The sequence below is a fragment of the Mustela nivalis genome (assembly GCF_964662115.1).
Source record: "Mustela nivalis genome assembly, chromosome: 14".
Classification (NCBI taxonomy): Eukaryota; Metazoa; Chordata; class Mammalia; order Carnivora; family Mustelidae; genus Mustela; species Mustela nivalis.
In genome coordinates this window covers 59,212,842-59,227,907 of record NC_139033.1, presented here as the reverse complement: position 1 = coordinate 59,227,907, position 15,066 = coordinate 59,212,842, and the positions used below count along the sequence as shown (strand labels likewise).

Genomic DNA, 15,066 nt, shown 5'->3' with positions numbered 1-15,066 from the left:
CTGTAATGTAAAGGAGGGAAAACAATAATCCGACCATGACTTTCCAACACAAATTGTAAGAAGAAAAGATTATATTAAAGTCTTACATAAAATTATAAAGGGAAATTGGAAGAACAACATCAGAATGTGTTGGTTTTCATTCAAAAGTAGATTTAAGTCTTATAATTCTTTTTCATCTTAAGCAACACAGTATGTATAACCTCCTCGTGAGGGGCTCAGATCGAGACGGAGCAGCAGATGGACTGTCTTCTGAGTGCGACTGTAGAATCAAGGTTTTAGATGTCAACGATAATTTCCCCACCTTGGAAAAAACTTCTGTAAGTTGTTACTCTTATAACCCTTTTTTCCTAAGTGTCAATAATTGATTTGCTTTCCCGCTAGTTTGTGAGCCTGGTTCTATTGTATGTAGAGATGGACTTAGCTTTGCTATGGAACTTTGGAACTCCTTACATATAATAACAGATCTCATATAATTAATAATACTGTATTAACTTTGTATGGTGACAGTAGGTAACTAGACCTACTATGGTGATCATTTCACTGTATATTTCACACTTCACAGTGTATATAAATATTGAAATACTACATCGTACATCAAACTAAAATGATAGTGCATTTCAACCCAATTTCATTAAACATAAATAGTATACCTTTCTAGTGTGTGTTTACCTCTGAGTCACTATTCTGTGCAGCTTCCATCTATGAAAGCAGCAGTGTCTCCTCCATACTCTCTAGTTATAGAAATGTGGAATTTTATTAATTAAATCTGGGAATCATGTAACATTATTGATCTGTCTTTATGGGCCTGATAATTTGCTGAATTAATTCTACAAGGGTCCCAAACATTCTCAACTTTCATCTTCAACTTTAGGCATAAAGAAGCATAAAACTGAAAACAGCAAGGCCAAATGTGACTCAACAGTACTTTGGTTTGAAAAAAAAAAAAAAAAAGTTTTATTGGACCACAACTAACTCATTCCTTTTTATGTTATCTGTGGGTGCTTTGATCCTACAGCAGCAGAGATAACTAGTTGCAACATGAACTCTCTGGCTCACAAAGCCTAAAATACAACTCTCTGACCCTTCATAGTAAAAGGAAGGAGTAACTTAAGGAAAATTTTAAAATAAGCAAGAAAAATGAAAAAAAAAAAAAGAAAGAAAAAGGGAACGAAGTGCCAGTTTGACTTTGACTGCACATACAACACACACACACACACAAATCAGTTTTATTATCTTATAATCATTTTATTCTTATATTCCTGATTAGAATATATGGCATTTAATAATGGTTCACAAATTATTTATGGAATTTATTGTTAGTATCTTAAATGACAGTTAATGTATTAATAAATATCTTTTCTCTCGAAACTTTATTGATTATAAAATTGATCTCTGTCATTTCAGTATTCAGCAAGTATTGAAGAGAACTGTCTAAATTCAGAACTGATACGATTACAAGCAATTGATCTCGATGAAGAAGGCACCGATAATTGGTTGGCAAAATTTTTAATTCTCTCCGGAAATGATGGGAATTGGTTTGATATTCAAACAGACCCACAAACCAATGAGGGCATTTTGAAAGTTGTCAAGGTAGAGTATGGTATCTGCAATATTTCTAAGGTTTTTAAATACTCTTACAGACAGAATCTGCCTCCAAAAAATACTCTATAACCTTGAATACTACTTATGCGGACCAGTGCTGTAAGTTAGCTCACCGTGCCAGACTGAGACTTACAGCCCAGCAACATGCTCTTTATTACCAAAATCAGTAAGAAATAAGGAAGGTGTTTTGTTTTCATAGTGCTCATTATCTAGTTGAAAAGACAAGGCATGCATTCTCAAATTAGATAATGAGTTAAAAACAAAGAAGTAGTTGTATAGATGTAATAATGTTAAACATAATTAATGGCCAAATGGTAAAATATAAAATAATTACTAAGAGGTGAGATCTTTCTGAGCTGGATCTGTCTGAAAAGGTTTCATGCAGAGATTACAGCTTAACCAAGACCTTACAACTGAGCTTGCTAATGTGAAAAATGAGCAAACTCACTGAGGTGAGGAAAAGCAAAGCATGTTCAGGGTACCGTGAGCAAATCTTTGAGGCTGCAACAGAGTGTTCATAGAAGGAAATAGAGATGCAAGAACAAAGATGTTGAGATAGAGTCGGTCTCATTTGACTTTCTCTCTTTTTTTTTTTTTAAGATTTTATTTATTTATTTGACAGACAGAGATCACAAGTAGGCAGAGAGAGAGGGGGAAGCAGGATCCCTGCTCAGCAGAGAGCCTGATGCGGGGCTCAATCCTAGGACCCTGGGATCATGACCTGAGCTGAAGGCAGAGGCTTTAACCCACTGAGCCACCCAGGCGCCCCTTGACTTTCTCTTATAAATTAATTTTTCTTAAACTACTTTATGATTTTTACATTATGGACAGCAATAAAATCTAAAAATACAAATTAGAAAAACTAAAACTGCAAACCAGTAAGATTAAAATGAACGTTAATGTAATAAGGGAAATTAATTTTTTCGCAAATAAGGGAAATTGATTTTTTCTCAAACAAAATTACTACTAACAACATAAATAGAACTTAGAGTTATGAAAATATATACTAATTAAAAAATGGACACCTTTAATTTGGTACACAGTGTGAACTGTAATTATTCTATTCTGTCACTACTGTTCTTTATCCCAGTTACTGTTATCAGAAAGCCATGTGGCCTTCATCTAATGGAAACACATCGTTTCTGTTCTTTTTGCAATTGTCTAGAGCAATTAAAGTATTACTACTTCACCACAAAACACAATCACCAGCACTGAAATAATGCACTCTATTAATTTATAAGGTGGTCACCAAAATTATGGGAAATATCTATGTATACCTTCTAAGACTGTCATTCAAATGAGCACACACAATTTCAAAATTCCTGAGGTGAGCACAAGGACTCTAAGAACTAGCCAGAGCCTTTCTGTTTGAGAAATATTGTTTTAGGCCATAGGTTGGCAAACTATAGCCCACAGGCCAAATACAACCTGCCATAATTTTGCTCATAATATTTTATTGAAACATAGCCATATTCATTATTTTCTATGGCCATTTCTACCCTCCAATGGCTGAATTGAATGTTTAAAACAAAAACTGTATATGGCTTCAAAGACCTAAAATATTTACTACCTGCTCTTACCCCCAAAATTTTACTAATCCCTACTTCTAGATCAAGAGAACTTGGGGATATTTAAAAAAAAAAAAAAAAAAAAAAAAAGCAGTCACGTTATGAGCTCAACTCCAGGAAGCTTAAAGTTAAGAAAATAGTATGTTAATCAAGTCCTGGGATGCTAAGAACCTGATCTAAGGCAATAGTGGTAAAAATGGAAATGAGAGAACAAAACTAACAACCATTGCCAAACTAACATAGATAAGGAAGAGAGAGAAGTCACCGACCATCCCACCAAATTCTGAATATTTAGTCAAGTTTGTTTCCAGAGAACAGGATTTGTTCAACCTTGCATCGCAGTTAAAAACCAAGATCTAGACATGTCATAAAATTTTTACCCATCTTCTTGCCATCTTAATCATTGACTTTGATTGTTATCTTATAGCAGGCAAATGTTCTTTGCTTTTAGTCTGCCTCTGAACCTTACTAAAAAACATAGTTAAGAACTTTTTATATAAACAACTCGATCTAAATATTCCACTCTTAGCACCTGGCCCAGTGGCCAGAAGATAGTAGAAACTCACTAAAAGTTGGAGGGTGATGGGGTTCTCATCCAAATGGGAGTCAACAGGCTTGATTTCATATTTCATAATTTTTTAAATTATAAAAATGAGAAAGAAAACATATTTATAATGCAGGCAATGCACTATAACTTATACTATATGTTTTCTGTGATAGCTAAAAGGTATTTTTTTTAAAACATACTTAGTTCATCACAAAGGAGAACTATAGGAAATTCAATTTCATAAAAAAGTGGTCAAGGTAGTGTTAGATTTTATGCAGACACAGTGTCTCTCTTTCTTCCCTGGATGATAACTTCTCAAGTCTATTAAAGAAAGCAGGAAGAATATGCCTAAGAATATCAAAATAACATGGAAAGGCTAATTAAAATGAAATGTAAAACCTTAGTATGTATATCAGGACCCAGCCTGAAGAGAAGACTATCTCTTTAGAGAACATATGTGTAATTTCCCAAGTTTGGCACATGCAATGAGATCTCTAATGTTGTCTTGCATTCTCTCCATCTTCTCTCAAGGTGCCATTTAACCTTGTGGAAACTAGCCTCATAGTCACGGGCTTTTACTGAGCTTTCCATAACCCTTTTCTTAGTCTAAGGATATTACAAATGATTCAATTCAACTCAAATATATTGAGAACCATGAGGTGCTAGAGATAATAAAGGTGAATGAAACAAGCTCCTTGTTCTCAAGAAACTTGTAGCATAACAAGAAAATCTTTGAGAAGGTAAAAAAAAAAAAAAAAAAAAAAAAAAAACCTGTCAATAATAATGCCCTTTAGGTATTTATCAATAAATATGTATGGAAATACTAACAAACAATATAAAGGTGTGTGTGTGTATACACACATTCGTTTCACCATTGAAAAGAAAAGCAAAATATTATCTAATTGGAATTCTAACAAAGAAATATTGGTTCTCTGTCTTACCAGGCAGTCACAGAATACCAGCTAGTAAGTTATATGACTTTATAGAGGTCTTATACATGTTATCTAATCATCCCAACTCTGGGAAGAAAATATTCTGATTCCTTGTTTTATAGAAAGTGAAACAAAACCAAAGAGGAACACTAAGTTGTCTTAAGTTCACCCAGGTGGCAAATGACAAAGACAGGATCCAAGCAGAGCTCTCGTTTCCCCAAGTCATATTTAATGTGCCTCAAGGTAGCATCTGGGGCCAGGAAAACAAGCAAGAAGCAAGAGCTCGTGCCTTGAGACATTTCCCTCTGTTCAACCCTATAAGCCTCTTTCAACTGTGTGTGCCTGCTACTCTCTTCCAGACCCATGGCACCAGAAAATGTCAATTCCTGAAAAGCAGCACATACATACTCACACACACCATTTTCTCAGTCCCCTGCTTTCTCAGAAGCACTGCCTGTTTTGTAGACAGACTACTAACCTCCTCCCTTAATTCTAAAATGAACCAGCATCCCCCTGAGAAATCGCAGGGTTCCATTAACTTAGATCCGAAGCAAAAACAAGCAAACAAAATTGCACATGGGATTCTAACAGCTTAGCTTCGATGTTAAAATTTAACGTAGCAAAAACTCACCAGAAGCCAAATCGATTTTTGGAGGGGTCACCTTTATCCTGAGCGCTTCCTGAGCCTCTTGTAGAATTTCTTAACACTTGCTCCATGCTTTCTGACACAGATCTGCGTATCCTTTGTGAGTATTCTTCAGTCCCGCCTGAAACTGCAGAAACCTAGTTGTTCCAGCCACTCCATTCTAATTCCAAAACCAGACCCATGGTTGTGTTTATTCTTCTTCGCAAAATCCGGACTTCTGCATACAAGTGCAAAACTCTTGATAAAAGGTCTCACTTGCAGAGGATATGAGAGGCTCTGTGCCTTTCCTCTGCTTTTTATCTTCCCTGTTGGAGGGAAGATCAGCTCCCAACCAATTCACAATATTCTGTGAATGTCTATAATTGACACAATGTTATATACATATTAATATACTTTCCACCATATCTATTCAAAAGAGAGAGAACTATTCTGACAAGCAAAAAGCACATACATGTGTACACGCAAAGGACTGCCAAGAGATTCCTCTACCAGAAGAGAGGATCTCAGATCTCTCCTTTGTTTAAAGACAGCATGGAATTCTAGAAAATAAAAACTGAGATATAAAAGAGGTGTTTCTTCCCATCGAAAATCTATTTTTGACCGCAGCATTCATAATTGGTTCTGTGTGAGGCATCATGTGGACCAGAGAGAGAACAGATGTTCCAAAGAATCAAAATCTCAAACCTGAAGGGTGTAAGCTGAAATCGAAGGAAATCATGCGGGCAGACCCCATGTTAGGGCACAACTGAATTCCTATAAATACTTCTATCTTATTAGCTCTTGTGAAGAATTAACTAAAATTCACTAAAAAAATATTTATGATGTCATAGAATTTCCTTGAGAAACAGAGGTTTACTTCAGGGTCTTGCTTGTTGGTAGTAATCTCTTGACTTCTGTTGTCGGTAAATGTGATGCAAGGTTGCTTACATTAGCTTCCAGGACACTTCTAAACAGACTTTGTCCAGGACTCCCTTTTCACAACTGCTTTCTCACTCATTATATAAGAGGGAACTCTCTTCCAACCGAAAATCCATTTTTTAATATACAATTCACAGTCAGCTCTGTGCTGAATTGTTGGTGGTGACTTTTCATGTCACCACATCAATGATTCTGGATCAAAAGATTCCATTCACCTTTTATCCAAAGAACCCGTTTCAAAGGTAGCTTTTCTCTGGGAAAAGCACTTACCTATTTGAATGTGCCCTATTTGAATGTGCCTTGTCTCCCAGACCCAGCACAATGAAATTATAGTTTAGGCTGCATTTAATAATCGTGAATTTTCCTTTAGAAGTTGTTTGCATCATTTCTTTTAAATTACATGTTCATTTACATCATATATATTGGCTCTTTTATTCTGCTGAATTCAAGAGATTCTCAGATGTGGATTCTACAAAGAAAACCTGGGTCCTGGGCGCCTGGGTGGCTCAGTGGGTTAAAGCCTCTGCCTTCAGCTCAGGTCATGATCCCAGGGTCCTGGGATCGAGGCCCACATTGGGCTCTCTGCTCAGCAGGGAGCCTATTTCCTCCTCTCTCTCTGACTGCCTCTCTGCCTACTTGTGATTGCTCTCTCTGTCAAATAAATAAATAATTTAAAAAAAAAAAAAAAAAGAAAGAAAACCTGGGTCCTATTTATTCATTCACCAGTTGTAAACCCTTTTTATTTCATGCTAAGTTTTTTATTTTTCTCATTTGGAAAGAGATCGTTCTTGACTTCAGGGTCTTTATATAAGAAGTTTAGAACTCTAATAGATAGTCCAACTTAAGTCACAGGCCTAAATAACCTACATACCTGATTATGCCAAGACATAAAGGGAATAACATATCTGAAATATCTGATGCAATAATTGGTAAAGTTTTATCCATTCAAAATCTGAATTACATAGCTCCTGGACTTCACTTTCATGTGCTGCTTTCTTATCACAGCTACTTACTCTAACAAAAGAGAGTCCTTTTGCCCTTTCGGAATTTTTTTTACTTTCTATGATTTCAGATGCTGGATTACGAACAAACGCCTAATATTCATCTTGGTATTGGAGTGAAAAACCAAGCTGAATTTCACCACTCAGTTGCCTCTCGATTCCAAATGCACTCAACGCCTGTAAGAATTCAGGTTGTTAATGTGAGAGAAGGACCCACATTTCATCCAAATTCTAGGACCTTCAGTATACGAGAAGGAATAAGGGGGAATTCCTTATTGAATTATGTGCTTGGCACCTATACGGCTACAGATTTGGACACAGGAAACCCTGCCACAAATGTCAGGTACCACAAAACCTGTGCTCATGTCAAAGTGATAAAATGGGGTTTTGTCCAGTGTTAACTCACACAGAATGTGCTAGACTGTGTGGGTTGAAGTAGTTTTTGAGTTTGGCTTTGCTTCTCTTGTTCATTCGCTTGCTTTAGAACACTTTGGTAGCACTGACATTTTCCCAAGATTTTAATAGTATTTAAGGGCAATATGGCCTCCAACTGGTTAGAAAGGTAATTGTGTCAGGAAGAAACTATGAGGTCAAAGGGCTGCTAAGAGAGTCTAGAAGTATCTCTAATCTTTTGTGGCCAGTTGTTACCACCCTGGCCCCAGGCTGATTTATGCCGTAAACTATGAGACATAATAAAAGATGAATCACTGCTTGTTTCCTTGAAACCTGTCTCATCCAATGAAGCTGGGGCTAATCTCAAACCCCAGCTTGATTTAAGAGGAAAAAAATATATAATAAGAAAAGCTGAAATATACGTGTTTCAGAAATTTGACTGGTGTAAAGAAAGTCAGGACTGGAGAAATAGGTAGGCATTCCAGGGCACTAGTACACAGATTATACATGAATTACATTGTATTAAAAGATACTCAATAAAATGATTCTCGTGAAATATATAAGTATTCTCTATGTCTCTTCCTTATCTCTCTTCTCCTCCTCCTAATATTTTTGGAATGAACAGTCTATTGATTTGTAAATTACTTTGACGTTAATAGTTTTGATTACTTGATAGACTAAAAAATTTACAGACAACAAAAATTATGAAGTCTATCAATATGGGATAGAAGAAAAGGATCTTCATCCACTAAGATCAAGCAATTTGAATCCATTATATTATTATATTATACATATTATATTATATTTTATTATATTATATTATATTATATATACCACAACCCCTAATAGGCCAAGAATGAGATACTCTAAAGCTAATGCACCTTAAAATGTATTAATGCATTTAAGAAAAATGAAGCATATCACATGTGAAAATGAGTAAAGGATATTCCCTCAGTATATAATGCTATAATAAATAAACCTGAAAAAGACTCATACATTGTACTAACAATTATAGTAAGAACTAGAAAAGTAAGAATCATGAAATTTTAAAACCCTGTTGTGAACCCGTGTATTAATAAGTTTAACACTAAAATTTTATTGAGATATATATAAACCAAGGCAATCATCACCGTAAAACACACAAACACCATATTTATGTTTAACACATTGTATGTGACCTAAAATTAACTTTTGTAAGAGCTAACGATAAACTTATTTATTTAAAAACAGGTATATCATAGGACATGATGCAGGCAGCTGGTTAAAAGTAGACTCAAGGACTGGTGAGATACAATTTTCTAGGGAATTTGATAAGAAGTCAAAATATATTACCAATGGGATATACACAGCAGAAATCCTCGCTATAGACGGTAAGAAAACTTCTTCTCAATATTTAAAAAAAATTATTATTATTCCACTAAATATAAATGTAATTCTAATGTTGATATTAGATTGACTCAAGTAAAATATATCATTTAGTGTGTCTGTCTGCAAGGCTTCTAGAGAGTTCTAAGTACCTTAGATTAAGAACTGAACTCAGGGGGCGCATGGTGGTTCAGTCATTAAGCACCTGCCTTGGGCTCAGGTCATGGTCCCAGGGTCCTGGGATAGAGCCCTGCATTGGGCTCCCTGCTCAGTGGAGAGCCTGCTTCTCCTTCTCCCACTTGCCCTGCTTCTGTTTGCTCTCTTGCTCTCTCTCTCTCTGTCAAATAAATAAAAAAAAAAATCTTAAAAAATAAAAGTACTGAACCCAGTACACTCATAACCATAATCTATATTTAAATCATAATTTATTTTACCTATTTCCAAAAATGAACTGTATGTGACTTACAGCATAAAGCATAAAAGTTTAAGTCTAAAAGTAAAATTCAATTTCTGTTTATGGCCTCATTTCTTGATATGTTTAATCCAAATTTCAGAGTATATTAGGAATGTTTACATAAAGTAAGTGCAACAAGGTGTACACAAAGCTCATTTGGGGATGACCAAGAGGAACAGCAGTGTCCCAAAGAGTACAGTTATTTTAAGGATTTTTTAAAAGATTTTTTATGTATTTATGGAGAGAGAGATTGTGCACACACACACACGCACACACACGCACACACACACATGCATGAGCAGGAATGGGAGTGGAGAGGAAGAGCAGAGGGAGAGGGACAAGCAGACTCCATACTGAACATGGAGTCCCAGCTTGGGCTCCATCGCAGAATCTGAGCAGAACCTGAGCAGGACCTGATCATAACCTGAGCAGAAACCAAGAGTCAGATGCTTAACCAACTCAGCTTCCCGGGTGCCCCAAGAGTATAGTTATTTTAGTACCACTAAAACTGAGCTACAATGAAAAGACAGTGTAAGTGCAGCTTAAATGGACATGTTGTCCCAAGTAGGATGTTAAAACAGAAGATTATTCCCCATATAAGAGTGAAATTAAGTCATAATGCAGATACACTGATCTTTTAAATGAGCGGCTTCTTGTGGGGAAATCTATTAAACGTTCTTGGTGACTGCAACAGAAAACTTACTTATCAATAGTTAATCATTCTCCGAACAGTGCCTAGGAAACCAGTTACCACAGAACAAAACAGAAATAAAGTCAAGAGCCAGGAAAGAAGAGAGAAAACAGGTCTTGCAAATATATATACAATAGAAGATAAATACTATAGGTTTGTATTGTTTATATCTGAGCTATACAGTGGCCAAAGACAAAGATAAAGGGGCACTGGAAAAAGAAAAAAAACAAACTCGCGCACGCGTGCACACACACACACACACACAAACAAGATAATACCCAAGTAATTATAGTCTATACATTCTGCTCTTCATCCCGTGAGCACCACTTTTAGCACTGGATCAGTTATTGAAATATTACAGTCTGATTTATTATCAGCATTCTAGAACACTTATTCCTATAATGGATTCTAACCATGTTGATCATGGCCTATGTTTGCATATTGGTCATATGTAAATATCTTTAAAAACTAGAATAAAAATTAGTCATCGAGTGAATAAAGAAGGAGGAAAAAACTATTAAAATTACAACAGAAAACAAAAAACAAGACCTATTATTTAGATACCTAAGCAGAGTATCTGCACAGGCACAAGCTAACCAGATGGAAAAGTGAACTAAAAGCTCAGATTCCTATTTCTTCTAATGAACTATATTAACCCCAAATTTGTTTCAAGTAGGTTAGGAAAAAAATTTAACAGATTTATATTTGTTTTCAGAAGTGCCATTGCAAAGAGAAATGGCATCTAAGGGATATCATTAAAATAAACAGGAAAAGAGAAAGAAAAAATATACAAACAATTATTGCATTTCAATTTTGATTATTTTCCTACAAACACAGAACTCAATAAGCATCTTGAATGGAAGGCTATAGGCTGGACTGGGAGTCTGGTTCAGGGGGACAGGTAGAAACAGAGAGCTATGGCATCTTGGGATGTGCAGGAGTTGGCTGAATGAAACTGAGATGAATAACACTTTGGGAAGAATGAATATAACACCCGAGAGTTCTGGATTAGGAAGAAACTTCTTCTAAGAACTAAAAAAGAAAAAGTGTGGCTGGAAGGTAGCGAGCAAAGAGTGGTTTCACGTCACTGAAATAAGCAGGAACCCATCAGCCACCCCCGAAGAAGTCATTCATGCTATTCTTCTATGCTGTGGCATTATTGTGGAGTTATGAGAAAAAATTTTCTCCCTCACACCGTTTACCTCAACACCCACGATGCTCTGCTGTTTCAGATGGCTCTAGGAGAACGGCCACAGGAACCATATGTATCGAAGTTCCTGATGTCACTGATTACTGTCCAGTTGTTTTAGCTGAAAGTCATTACATATGTATTGCCTCTCCATCAACACTTATCTCTGCAAGAGACGTTGGTGATCATTCTTATGGGTCTCCCTATACCTTCTGTGTTGTTGATCAGCCACCGGGGACCGCTGATATGTGGGATATGGAACCAGTAAATGGTAAGTGGAATGCAAACTTGTTCATCTTTAAGACCAAAAACAAACACAATGACTAAATAATTAGGCAAGATAGGTAGTAATACTTTCTATCTCTGTTTCTATGATTCTTGACCACATTCATAATAATACAAAGAAACACATAACCAAAGTATTTAAATCGTAAAGATGTCCAAGTAGTACATGTGTTTGTGGTAACTGTTGCTACATTAAAAAAAAAAAAATGCCTGGGGGTACTGAGAGTAAATTTCAGACAACATCACATTTTATATAATTGGGTTCTACCTCCTGAGGTGTCAAATAGATAATAGAAAATGAAATACTATAAGAGGACCTCATTTGGGTCACAATAGCTCTCTAACTTCCTTCACTTGAGGCAACAATAAAAGATTTTTAGGGGGTGATAGGATGGGGGTCCGACCTCAGAGCCCAAGGTGAGAGGAAATATTTCTCAGGTCTCAGAAGCCACTAAGATTCTCCATTCATAGAATGGAGAAACCCTAAAATGATGCCAGAAAAAAAATACCACCCTTAAGGACTTAGTCAAAAGAGGAAATTAGGCAACTTGTTTTCATAAGAAAACTTTTTGGCTCTTTTCCACAAAACCACTTTAATATTTTAAAAAGCTAAGCACTAAAGTAACCCCATTAAAATTAAGACAACTTTGAATTCATCCTTCCTATAAAGCTCAATATGTCATTCTTAAATAACAACTGTTAAACACATTTTCCTCATTAAGATCCTAAATATTATGAGTAAAAACATTTTTTAGAAAGGTTCAATGTGGAGGTTCATAAAGGTATTCAGATCATATTATAGATTTGCCAATAAAAAATATAATTGCATCAGAGACAATATTCCTGGAGTTCTATTTAGATGTTGGTGTTAAAGAACAGCATAAACTTTAACCTATGTGCTGTGGCATTGCACATTATTCAATTCTTGCCTTGTGCACAGGTTACATTTTGGTAGACACAGTTGACTTATCATATAAGTAAATGAAATTAATAAATGATAATATTTATAATTAGTGCATGTTATGGGTTAATCAATTAACACTCGTGATTTAGGTATAAATTTAATCCTTTCTAAATCTTCTTTGGGTTAACAAATAAATTTCGACCTCTGTTTTAAGCAATAATTTCCATGCAAATCAATAGGCAGTGGTAGCACAAAGAATTAGGAAAATAATAGCTATTGAAATGATCTAAATTTAAGTGACAGAACAGCACCTCTGAATAAGAGAGAATAAGAGAGAAACAACAGTCTTCTTTTTTTTTTTTTTAAAGATAAACAACAGTCTTAAGGAGGCTATTTGCAAACCATAATCCTAAATAGAAGACTTCTAATATTTCCTTTCTGCTCGATATTTTTCATTCATTGGACAAATATTTATTGAGTGCATGAAACATGCGAAATGTTATTGCTCTAGAAAATAAGCAGCAGGGTCCTAGCCTCCTTCAAAGAAATAATGATTCAGCAGGAAGAAGTATTAAACAATTCATTACAAATATTATTTTAAAAAGTAAGTATAGGGTGCCCTATGACTAAGGGAACATGAGACAAATAAGGCCCTAGGGGAGTCTTGGGTATTTTAAGAAGGGTTACCCCAAGGAATTTCCACTTATTTTCTCTTTCCTCTCTTCCTTTTCAGCTACCTCTGCAATCCTGACGGCTGTGCAGCCTTTAGACCAGATTGTTTACCAAATCCCAATCATTGTGAAGGACAGCTATCACCGGACGTGTGAATTGCCACAGATCGTAGCGTTAGAGGCCTGTGACTGCGACAACAACCACGTGTGCTTGTATCCTAGCACAACAGGCGTCGACGTGGGGGACGGCAGCTCAGCTACCAGTGACATAGATGGCACTATCACTGATGAACAGGCTGGGGGTTCAAATGTTGGTCTCGGGCCGACAGGGATGGGCATGATCGCTATGGGACTCCTACTACTACTTTGTAAGTACTAGATCGAATCCCCTTTTCAGTAATTATTCAAGACAAGAATTAACCAGGTTCACTGGGGTGGCTAGTTTCATATTGGTCACTTCCCTTTGGTATCTATAGCAATTCTCATAGGGATTTGGAGAAAAAAAAAAAAAAGTGGGAGTAATAAGGGCACGTACTTGTTCCGTAATAATAACTAGAATTATTGACGGTCATAGAGATGAAAAACACAAGCAAATTTCTAAGTATAAAGTAGCAAAACAGAGTAAATCTCATCATGAAAATTTTAAGCGAAGTGCTTTAAAAGAGGTTAAGAAGCAATTCAAGTCCAAGTGGGAAAGGTTGGGAGTCTTTATGGAGGAAGTGGCTTTGACCCAGGCCCTACACACCCAAGATTTTCTTAGAAGGAGGGTGGTATCTGGGGGGAAAATCTGAAAGGAACAACACAAACGTGAATAAGGAGAGGGATGGAAAGGCACTGACCACTCAGGAAATGGACAGGCTAAAATGCGGCTGGGAGCCATCACACAGGAATGTTCACGATAAGCCAAACGTTCTGGACTTCAGTCCACAGGCAATGAGAAATCAGTGAGGATGTGTGGAATCAGGTAACCCGTTCACGCTGGCTTAATAGGAAGCCCGGAGAAGAGCTTAGAAGAGAACATGAGCCTCTGGACTCTTGATAAGAGTGTCTGCAACCAGGACCATGGTCACAAGCATGGTGAGGTCCCTAAGCAAACCCTGCAAAAGGGGTCCTCCTCTGTCTATACCATTTTTTAAAACACATAAATCCTCAGAGGAGTAATACATTTTAGGCTGCCCCTGCAATACTTTAGATTTTGTGGAAATCAAAAACTGGATTAAAAAAAAAAGCTGACTAAATCCTTCAAACTCCAATATGAATATGCTTCAGTGAAGAAGTACACACTGAAACATGATCATTTTGAGGAATGAAAAAACAAGTGACTTTGGGACAGACTTTCCTTTTAAAATTTTATTTATTTATTTATCTGTCAGAGAGAGAAAGAGAGAGAGTGAGCGGGCACGTGCAGGGAGAGCGGCAGGCAGAGGGAGAAGCTGGCTCCCTGATGAACAAGAAGCCCGATACGGGACTCAATCCCAGGACGCTAGGATCATGGCCTGAACCAAAAGCGGATGCTTAACCAAATAAGCCACCCATGCATCCCCGCACTTCCTTCCTTAACTAATACGAACTTTGAAGATTATACTAAGATCACGAGTGATTATCAGAATGGTATTAGATATATTTTCCCAGAACGTGCCAATAGCAAATGAGTCGAGGTGTCAGCTTGCTTTTAATCCAGTGGGTCTTGGTCTCAGCTGCACATCAGAATCATTGGAGATCTTTAAAATTAATCATGTTCAAGCAGGAGTACTCAAGATGAGACCCCAGGCTGCAGCACGTGTAAGCCCTCTGCTGAAGCTGATGTGCAGTTCAGGGATAAAAACCTAGAGTCAGCTGCATTCCCCGTAGACTAGTGTTCAGAATTTCACAACTCTTCCTTAATCAGGCCAAGAAAGCA

The 15,066-nt window shown here is 36.6% G+C and overlaps 2 protein-coding genes across 2 annotated transcripts in view; one reads left to right on the top strand and one right to left on the bottom strand.

The window, feature by feature from the left end:
• DSC1 (desmocollin 1) overlaps positions 1-15,066 on the bottom strand; it is a 333,497-nt gene that overhangs the window by 238,147 nt on the left and 80,284 nt on the right. The window contains exon 3 of the mRNA XM_082699479.1: positions 5,281-5,422. The gene's annotated coding sequence lies outside the window, so the exon portion shown is untranslated. The remainder of the gene's footprint in view (positions 1-5,280; positions 5,423-15,066) is intronic.
• DSG4 (desmoglein 4) overlaps positions 1-15,066 on the top strand; it is a gene marked incomplete at both ends in the record, with an annotated part of 42,966 nt that overhangs the window by 21,585 nt on the left and 6,315 nt on the right. Inside the window, 6 exons of the mRNA XM_082699478.1 lie at positions 183-317; positions 1,405-1,590; positions 7,286-7,557; positions 8,838-8,977; positions 11,350-11,577; positions 13,229-13,534. Of these exons, the coding sequence (XP_082555604.1) occupies positions 183-317; positions 1,405-1,590; positions 7,286-7,557; positions 8,838-8,977; positions 11,350-11,577; positions 13,229-13,534 (1,267 nt within the window). The remainder of the gene's footprint in view (positions 1-182; positions 318-1,404; positions 1,591-7,285; positions 7,558-8,837; positions 8,978-11,349; positions 11,578-13,228; positions 13,535-15,066) is intronic.